The sequence below is a fragment of the Ipomoea nil genome, unplaced genomic scaffold, assembly GCF_001879475.1.
Source record: "Ipomoea nil cultivar Tokyo-kokei standard unplaced genomic scaffold, Asagao_1.1 scaffold2036, whole genome shotgun sequence".
NCBI classification, from domain to species: Eukaryota; Viridiplantae; Streptophyta; class Magnoliopsida; order Solanales; family Convolvulaceae; genus Ipomoea; species Ipomoea nil.
In genome coordinates this window covers 753,395-763,750 of record NW_017618464.1, presented here as the reverse complement: position 1 = coordinate 763,750, position 10,356 = coordinate 753,395, and the positions used below count along the sequence as shown (strand labels likewise).

The 10,356-nt window shown below is 35.6% G+C and overlaps 1 protein-coding gene across 1 annotated transcript; it reads left to right on the top strand.

Annotated features, from left to right (window-relative positions):
- Positions 1–3,108: 3,108 nt before the first annotated feature.
- Positions 3,109–10,071, top strand: LOC109148250 (aldehyde dehydrogenase family 2 member C4-like). Its single transcript, XM_019296125.1, has 9 exons — positions 3,109–3,294; positions 3,799–3,941; positions 8,039–8,422; positions 8,506–8,595; positions 8,695–8,868; positions 8,991–9,128; positions 9,248–9,385; positions 9,489–9,550; positions 9,635–10,071. Exons 1-9 carry the CDS (start codon positions 3,189–3,191, stop codon positions 9,906–9,908), a joined length of 1,509 nt encoding a protein of 502 aa, XP_019151670.1. The 5' UTR covers positions 3,109–3,188; the 3' UTR covers positions 9,909–10,071.
- Positions 10,072–10,356: the final 285 nt, after the last annotated feature.

The window sequence follows — 10,356 nt, the reverse complement described above, 5'->3', positions numbered from 1 at the left end:
CTTAGTTTGTTAAAGATTTATTTTGTATTTATCTATTTGTAGTTTGTTGAGATTTTAGTTATCTTGGGATTATAGTCCTGAATTACTAAAACTCTACAACTATAAATAGAGACACAAGTTATGAATAAAATAGATTCGTGGTGAATTTTTGAGAATGAAAACTGAGATGGTTTTCTAGAACTTAGGATGAGTTCGGTGATTCATGACATTCCTGACTTATCAAGTGTGAAACCCCACTTGTGGCGTCAAATCATTCTCATATCGCTCTATAACCGGGCGTGGGGCGAGAATCAATTCAAAAACCACAAAAACAACCCTTACCCAACCTAAAATTAAACCTTTCAAAACAAATTCATCTAGCCGAATAAACCATTCTATGATGTTCTTTAAAATTTGAGTGTGAAGAGAAGATCGGGCCAACCAGGATCGCATCAAATATTATTGGCTGTAAATGGGTGTTTCGTACGAAGAGAAAGGCTGATGGTACTATTGAAAGGCATAAAACCAGACTGGTTGCGAAAGGTTTTAATCAGGTTCCAGGCCAGGACTTCTTTGACACATTTAGTCCAGTGGTAAAGCCTACGACTGTAAGACTCCTTCTATCTCTAGCTTTATAATCTGGGAGGTCTATCAAACAGCTAGATGTTCATAATGCTTTTCTGAATGGTAATCTGGCTGAAACAGTTTATATGAAGCAACCCCCTGGTTATATTGATGCTAACTTCCCGAATCATGTTTGTTTGTTAAAAAGATCTCTGTATGGGTTAAAACAAGCTCACAGAGCCTAGTTTAATCGACTACATACGTTCTTACTATCAGTTGGCTTTCAAGCATCCAAGACAAATGTCTCTCTGTTCTATTACTCTAAAGACTCTACTTTGGTTTATCTATTGGTGTATGTGGATGACATTCTTGTAATGGGAAGTGATCAGGGTATTATGTCTCAGCTCTTGTCCAAACTGTCGGCTACATTCAAAATCAGAGATCTTGGTGAACCAAATTTCTTTCTGGGTATTGAAACAGTTAAGAGTGACAATGAGATTATTTTATCTCAACAACGGTATATGAATGATATTTTAAAACGGGCTGGAATGTCTGAATGCAAACCCCTTTCTACACCTATCTCTATCTCAAAAATTGTCCCCTTCAATTCAGATCTATATGATGATCCCACACAGTACAGGAGTCTAGCTGGAGCACTGCAATATCTCACTGTCACACGACCTGACCTATCCTTTGCAGTTAATCAGTTATGCCAACATATGCATGCTCCCACCATGTCACACTGGGAGCAGCTCAAACGGGTACTCAGGTATGTTAAGGGAACAGTTGATCATGGTTTGCGCATACGACGATGCTCATCTAGAGACATTCATGCCTTCTCTGATTCTGATTGGGCTGGTTGTCCTGAGGATCGAAAATCCACGAGTGGTTTTGCTGTTTTCTTGGGGAGTAATCTTATATCCTGGGTTTGCAAGAAACAGAGAACTGTTGCTAGGTCATCCACTGAGGCTGAATACAAGGCTCTTGCAGATGTTTGTGCTGAAGTTCTATGGATTATGTCATTACTGCGTGAGATACAGATTCCGGGTATTTCCATTCCAAAATTATGGTGTGATAATCTAGGAGCTACATATATGAGTGCCAACCCAATCTTTCATGCGCGCACCAAGCATGTGGAGATTAATTATCATTTTGTTCATGATCGAGTAGCTTCAGGCGATATTCAAGTCAACTTCATCTCCACAAAGGATCAACTTGCTGATATCTTCACCAAAGCTCTGCATGGACCTAGATTTTCTTCCCTAAGGGACAAGCTACAGGTTACTAGTATACACTGTGCTTGAGGGGGAGTATTAGGACTCTATGTATCTGAGTCTGTTTAGAACTTCTTATCATTGTCACACTGTGACTCTCTACTTCTTATCCTTATCACACTGTGACTCTCTATTGTATATATTCACATCATCTGATCTCATTGTAATCAAGTTCAGAAAATATAATACAATCAGTTCTCATCCTCCCCCTCAAAATCAAATCTAATGTCCTCCCGCATGTTCCTAATTCAATTATTGTATATCATATTAATTGGTATCTAAATAACTTATTTATGTATTCTTATTTATTTTGTCATATAACAATTATTAAAAATTATATATATTATTATTTAAAAATTAGAACATACTCATTTTAAAAATAAAAAATAAAAAATTAGAACATAATAATTGATTTTGTTGGGCATGACGTTTCGCGCAAAGCGCGTGTCCTCGACTAGTATATATATATATACAGACACACGGACCTCTATATATGTGAGGTGGGGTGGAGGAGGGGGCAACTAGCCCCACTCTAAATCTGGTCATGTGTGATGATGAGGTGACATGTATAGCAAGTGTGCATGGCATGTCATCTGTTATATATTAAAATAAAATTTTAACTGTAAAAATTGTTACTCCGTATTCAATTGTTTTTTTTTTTTTTAAATCAGTACATAATATTCAGTTATTCACCGTACCACATAACGTGAATATTGATTTATTTTGTGAAATAAATATAATAAGTAGATGGGTTTTTATATATAATAATATAATAAATGGCGTGGACCATCAACGTACCGCACCAAAAGTGAACAATTGTCCATTGGCACATTACTTGTGATTACTGTTGTTGTTATTATTATTATTATTATTATTATTATTATTATTATTATTATTATTATTATTATTATTATTATTATTAAAAAAGAAGTGTAATAACATTAATCGTAAATTTTTATTTAAATGTAGGTAATTAATATCTATATGGATTATAGTAATATCCGTGCCCACAACTGCCACAAGGCCACCGTCTACGATTATAGTAATATCCGCACGTTATATTTTGTTGTCACTGTATCCACAGAAGTCAAAACCCAGCCTTGGATTTACGTCAAATTATGGTTAATTTTTGCCGCCCTTTATTATTGGTTTTATATAAATAAAAGAAAAAAATAAAATTATTGCATTAAATAGCAAAAATAAAAATAAAAAATTTTGTTGACGGAGACTGCTTTAGATTTCAGAAATTCCAACTCGGGCTGAGGCTATTTATAACCCGGGTTGCATGTGCTACCAGTAGCCTTCAAGTAGCCATTGCAGAAAAAAAAAAAAAAAAAACACATTTTCAGAGAGAGAGAGAGAGAAAGAGAGATGGCACCGGCTCAGTCCAATGGAGATGCAGAACATCGTGTGAAGATTCCTAAGATTAAGTTCACCAAGCTCTTCATCAATGGAGATTTTGTCGACTCTGTTTCAGGTTTTTGTTTTTCTGTTTCAGATTTTCATCATCGCTCGATTCCTCCTTCCTGCAGTTTCTTCTTAATCGCAATTTTTTAAAAATCAAAATTATGATTTCGGAAAGTTCAACAGTTTCGAAGAGTACGATGCTGTTGAAACTTTGATGATTATTGAACCGATCAAAACATCACTGCAGACAAGCTAATAAGGTTTAAGGTTGCCAAAATTTGCAAAATTTAGCCCCTTCTTCCTGTTGAATCGTGCTTTATCTGTTGAGTTTACTGTTCTGCCCCTGCCCAACTAAAATCACAAATTGAGCCTTATTTACCGCATAATCTCGTAAAACAATGACAGACTTTTATGTAAATTAAAAATTTAATGTTTAATAATGTGTATTTAATTAAGTTTTTAAATAAAAATGAAAATATTGGGGTACGTACTACGTAAGTACGTAGCATAGGTCCATAAATATAAAAATGATATAATTATATTAATTTGATTAAATAAATGAAAAAAATTGCAGGCCGGACATTCGAGACCGTAGATCCGAGTACCGGCGAGGTAATCGCGAGAGTGGCGGAAGGGGACAAAGAAGACGTTGACTTGGCCGTTAAGGCAGCCCGTGAAGCCTTTGACCATGGCCCCTGGCCTCGTCTTTCCGGAGCAGTATGTCCTTCTTTTCCCTTTTTTGACCATATACAATTAAATTGCAATTTTAATTTTTGACTTTTTTATGTTTAATTTTAATTTACATAGTTATTTTGACTTCGATCATAGTTGCATGTTGGTTATTAATTACTTATTCCCAAAATCTTGTGTACATATTAAATATGGAATACTTAAATATTATAATTTTTTTATGAGTCAAACACATTACATTTTTATTGAAAGTATCACCTGTTCTCGGAAAAGTATTAGTGAAAATTGAATACTTATTTATTTATATATAAAAAAAAAGTATTATATTTTCGATGGAAAATAATACTCGTTTCACATTAGATGATTTTATGCACCCTGAACAAGTGAACAATTATTAATTTTTTCTCTTTTTTTTTTTTGTAATTTTTAAAGGTTAAAAGTTAAATTAATATCCTCTGATAAATGCCTTCCGTTATCAATTCCTTTTTTTTTTTTTTTTTGACTCTTTCAAACTCATTCTAAAGAACTTACGTAATTCCGACGTCTATCGTTAATGAAATATAAATTTATCTTTTAAATCTTAAATTTTTTTAAAAAATGAGAAAATTGATACGGAAAAACTTACAGCACGTTTGGTTCACGGAATGAATTTTGAAGTAATAGGAATGCTATTCCATAAGGAATGGAATAGGCAAGGAATAAAATAGGAATTGTATTTTATTGTTTGGTTCGCAGAAGGAATAGACTTTATGAATTATATTACAGTGTTTGGTTGATTTAAGGAATAGAAATGAAATATGTTTTAAAAGGCATAAATACCTTTATAAAAATATGTGATGGTGGCGGTGGTGGTGGTGGTGGTGGCGACGGTGGTGGTAGTGGTTGTGGTGGCGGTGGCAGTGGTGGGGGCGACGGTGGTGGTGGTGACAGTGATGGTTGACGATGACGGTTGTGGCAGTGGTGGTGGGGGCGGTGACTGTTGTGGCGGCGGCGGTGGTGGTTGTGGCGGTGGTGCTGCTGGGTGGTGATTCTGGTGGCGGTGGTGGTGGTGGCGGCGACGACGACGATGGTAGTAGCGATGGCGGTGGTGGTGCTGGTGCTGGGGTGGTAGTGGTGGTGGCGGCGGTGGTAATGGTGGGGGCGGAGACGGTTGTGGCGATGGTGGTGGTGGCGGCGGCGACGATGGTGGTGGTGGTGGCGGCGGCGGCGGCGGTGATGGTGGTGGTGGCAATGACGGTGGTGAAATAGGATAAATTTATATATAAGATAAAAAAAATTAGGTTAAATAAATGGGTAAAAAAGAAAATAGATTCTAAACTCTATTGCTGAGCGTTCAGTAATATGCTAATACCAGGGGCCCTAGTAATAGGCCTATTACTGGGAATGCTATGCTATTCCTGGACTATTCCGTGAACCAAACGGGCCATTTGTATATAACTATTAAACCTCCGATTTACAGAAAAATTCACATCATAACTCTAACTTATAAAGGACTACAATGAGGTAACTAGTTTAAGTATCTCATAGCTGATCAGTTAAATTTAAGAAAGTCTCCATATAGAATCAAATTTAAAATCTTGAAATTACCAAATGAATTGTCCAACTACTTTGACGGGATATATTATATTAAATCTAAAATTAGTGTACATGTGTTGCATTCATTTGAAAACAAAATTCAAATTGAACTCTTTTACTGCATACTAGGAACTAGGAAGAACGTGATATGTGTTGGACCGTTGGTGTGTGATTAACGTTTGGCCGACCAAGGCAATTAGAAATACAAACATAAATAAAATTAAAGAAGGAAATAAGGTATAATTGTTTGACTAGTAAGATTGCTAAGATCTAAATGTTATAAAGACACATTGATAATGAGACCCGGTTTCATAGCACTAATTAATCTTTATTTCAACCATTTATACATTATATAATATAGTTATTAAATTACATCTTATTATTATTCAATTTAAGTTTTTAATTGTTAATGCCAACATCTTAAGTGGATTGGCTAGTAATGAAAAATTAATTAACCTTATCAATTGTTTATGTTTCTGTCGTTGTTTGCATGTTGTTCAAGTTTGTGACATTTGAAAATAATACTGTCTTAAATTAAATACAAATTTAATTTTTTAAAACACTTTATCGATCATATTCGTGACATCGAATTTTTCTTGTACAATTTACCTCTAATGTGTGATTTATTAATTATTACACATTAGTAAAATTTACTTTGTATACATCATCGACTCATCGAGTAGTGACCGTGATTTGTTTTCATCCTCACCAAAAATAGAGTTATATACAACATCAAATTTGTGTTTTTTTTTTTTTTTTGAAAATTCAAATTTGGTCTTTTATTTATCCATATAATTGAAACGATGTTTTGGGGTCCAAAAGTTGCCCCTTTTTTTCCAAAAAAAGATTCCTTTCTTTTTAGCATATCTTTAGAATAGTTGTATTGTTGTTAATGATGTAATAGTTTTCCTGTTTCATACGCATAGCGGTCGAGAAAATTGTAATACGAAACGTCTTTTGAGCCACAATTTTCTTTTCAAATGCATCATTTAAATTGATTGATTTTAAATTGACCACTCTAATTATACAATTCATCAATAAAGTCTCGCTTCTAATAGTAGAATGATGGCTCAAATCCAACTGAAAATGTGAGAAGTCATTAAGGAACTTTGACCAATTAGTGGTGGTGAAAAGTGTTTGTGTTCAGGAATGTACGAGAGAATTTGAAATCACATAAGAAATTTGTTATTTATTTCCTTCTTGAGTCTGGGAATGGACTCGCCTGCGAAGAAGAAAAGAGACATGAAATGATCAAAATACTCTTATTATATTAACTATTAAAATTTGACCGACAATTTGGCCAGAGTGGCCAAAATTGACAAAAATTATATAGTTAAGATACTAAATTGACACTTTTAAAAGTCAGAGTCTGAAATTAACAGGACCCCTAAAAGTTCATAGGACTAAAATTGAAATTTCCTCTACTAATAATAATAATAATAGAAAGAGCTACATAAAAGTTGTTTTCTTATATGGAATTCGTACCACTTTTTGTGGAAGAAAATAACCTTTTGGAAATTAGTGATTTAGTCGAGCATTAACTACTCTGATGAAGACGTACTGCTCGCTGAGTTTGTATGGTGGAATATAGAGGAAATATAAAATAAGTTTAAAAAATTTTAATTTCTTAAAAGAAAGAGAAGAGAAGGAAAAGTAATAAATAAAAATGGCAAGAAATTTAATCTTTTAATTATTATTTTTTTCATATTCCTTTTTATTAATTGATTTACTGTTAATTTTTTTTTTTTTTTTAAATCTCCAATTAAAGTATTAGTCAATGATGAATCTATAGGCAGCTTCCTTCTTTCCAAACAAAGCCACACCAATCAATTTTACCTATTCAAACATGGCACTGAGGTTTTTTGCTTCTTAGTTTTAAACATTCTAGACTAGATTGAACTTAGCAGCCATTCAAAAGTATAGAGGACAGTCCAGCTAAATTAGTCAGATTGTTGATTTCGTAATCATAATACTGTAAATTTGACTTTTAGCGAGAACGACAAGGTTATAAGCTCGACTTCTAGTGGAAGTGACCTATTGACCATCTTGATTTAATATGGTTTTTGGCAACATAGACTGGCTTATCTGATCCTTTGCTGATTAAGATCACAAGACGGGATTTACCCAGAAATGCATGTACATTTGAAGTTTGAATACCTGATATATCTAGCTTGTTACACAAGGAACTTTTATGGTGTAGTGACCAAACTGGGCAATCATCATCTTGCTATTATGAATGTGATGGCCCCCATATCCTTAATTGCATAGACTGGGTTAGGTTTCTTTCTTCCATGGAAGGCTAGTCATCACTGCCACCCATCCAGTTATTTATTGGTCACAACTAGTTAGGTAGTAGCATAAAATCATAAGTCATGTCTTGTCAGAACGTGACTTTGACACTAAATTAAATGACATATTGATAATTAGATTACACATTTCTGTTTTATCTCGTGTAAAGAACAATGATTAATATCGTTCACAATTCCATTTAATTATGATTCACATTTGCAATAATAAACATTTGATTATATTGTTGGACTAATCACCAGGAGAGACAAAGGATAATGCTGAAATTAGCGAACTTAATTGAGGAAAATGTGGATGAAATAGCAGCCCTGGATGCACTTGAGGCTGGGAAGCTGTTCACCGAAGGGAAGTACATAGATGTCCCATCGGCGGCGAGGGATATCCGGTACTACGCGGGCGCCGCTGACAAAATCCACGGCACGACACTGAAGATGTCGCGCGGCTTCCAAGGTTACACATTGCTCGAACCAATAGGTGTGGTCGGACACATAATTCCTTGGAATTTTCCCGCTCAGATGTTCTCGCTTAAGGTTGCTCCTGCACTGGCCGCTGGTTGTACCATGATTGTCAAGCCAGCTGAACAGACCAATCTGTCCGCCCTGTTTTATGCTCATCTTTCTAAACTCGTAAGCAAAAATTTTAAGCCGATAATTAAACTGCACATTTATTATGTTGAATATAATGGGTTGATTATATTGTTTTGTAACAGGCAGGGGTCCCTGATGGAGTGCTGAACATTGTGACAGGGTTTGGGCGCACGGCTGGCGCTGCTATTAGCTCTCACATGGACATTGATAAGGTAAGATTGATTAACAAATGTAGTATAAAACAACATCGTACACCTGCTAAAAACTAACAAGGTTAATTTTCTTGTTTTTTTTTTTTTTTTTTTCTGCAGGTTTCTTTTACAGGGTCGACAGAAGTAGGGCGCTTGATCATGCAGGCTGCAGCTGCTAGCAACTTAAAACCTGTCTCATTGGAGCTCGGTGGGAAGTCGCCTTTCATAGTTTTCGACGATGTGGATGTTGATCAAATTGCTGGTCTTGCTCTAGCAGCTTCCACATTTAACAAGGTAAACCCTAAACGTAACCTTAAAAAAAAAAGATAACTAATTTGAATCGAGTCAAACACTCAAACAAACACTGTACTGAAAGATTGAATCCAACCGATTTTTCGTGTTTTTAACACTTCCAGGGCGAGATATGCGTGGCGGGCTCTCGTGTGTTTGTCCAGGAGGGGATTTATGATAAATTTGTGGAGAAAGTGGCGGAGAAAGCAAAAGCCAAAGTGGTTGGAGATCCTTTTGATCCAAATGTTCAGCAGGGACCCCAAGTATATACATACATGAATTCAATTAACTCGAAATTAAAAACCCTATCATCTCTATCTTAGCAGTTAGCTAGCACAGTTTAATTTCCTTAAACTCCATTAATATAATCCACTCGTCGCAGGTTAGCAAAATGCAGTACGAGAGGGTACTGTCATACATTGAACATGGCAAGAGGGAAGGCGCAACCTTGTTAGCCGGTGGGAAGCCATTGGATAGGAAAGGATACTTCATCGAGCCCACCATATTCGCAGATGTCACGGTGAATATAATCCCCACACGAATTCCGATTCTGTTATCAAATTAAACGATGTGTTCTGTCTCAACTAAAAAGGTATAATCCTGACCTGACCGGTCTTGTGCAGGATGACATGATCATTGCCAAGGAAGAAATTTTTGGACCTGTTATGTCTATACTGAAGTTCAAGTAAGACTAGTGCAATTTTTATGCCTTTTTAGTGAGAAAGAAATGAGTTTATATATAATGACACGAATCTCGGGTGAAATGCAGGAGCGTGGAGGAGGTGATCGAGAGGGCGAATTCGTCAAAGTACGGATTAGCAGCCGGGATCATGACGAACAACTTGAACATTGCCAACACGGTGTCGCGGTCAGTGAAATCGGGCGTCATATGGATCAATTGCTATTTTGCGTTCGACTCAGATGCCCCATTGGGTGGCTACAAAATGAGTGGATTCGATAGAGAAATGGGAATGGAAAGCCTTTCTAAGTATCTTCAAGTGAAGACTATTGCCACTCCTGTCTATAACTCTCCGTGGCTGTGACAATCCATCTCCTAAGAACAACCAAACCTATGACAGGACAGGACAGGGGATTTTGATGTAATAATATGTTTAGTATCCATTGCAGTGTTCAGATTCCATGTTAGACAAAAGCTGTTTTTTTATTGGCATGAAGTAGATCTCTCGAGTGATTATATTATATGACTATTAATATTTTCAAATTAGGTGTCTGATTTATAATTTGTATCACATTTAGTCATATCGTATTTTCTGGCCAACTAATGCTAGAATTTCAATCAAAAAATAATAATTTTTTTGGATGGGATCCACTCTGATTTGGGTCAAGTCAGAGTAAAGAAACACAGAGCCACATTTGCCTTATGTTAGAAGGTTTATAGCTTTTGTGTACTTATTAGAAATAGGTTTTTGTATGGTTAAAATTAGAGTTGAATATTTCCATAACAACATGATTTCCCATTGTTTTCGGCTA

Bases quoted from the DNA above. Each gene is read 5' to 3' on its own strand.
- LOC109148250 (XM_019296125.1), top strand. From the start codon at position 3,189: ATGGCACCGGCTCAGTCCAATGGAGATGCAGAACATCGTGTGAAGATT. The intron at 8,869-8,990 runs GTAAACCCTAAA...TAACACTTCCAG, and splicing joins CAGCTTCCACATTTAACAAG to GGCGAGATATGCGTGGCGGG. The intron at 9,551-9,634 runs GTAAGACTAGTG...GGTGAAATGCAG, and splicing joins ATGTCTATACTGAAGTTCAA to GAGCGTGGAGGAGGTGATCG.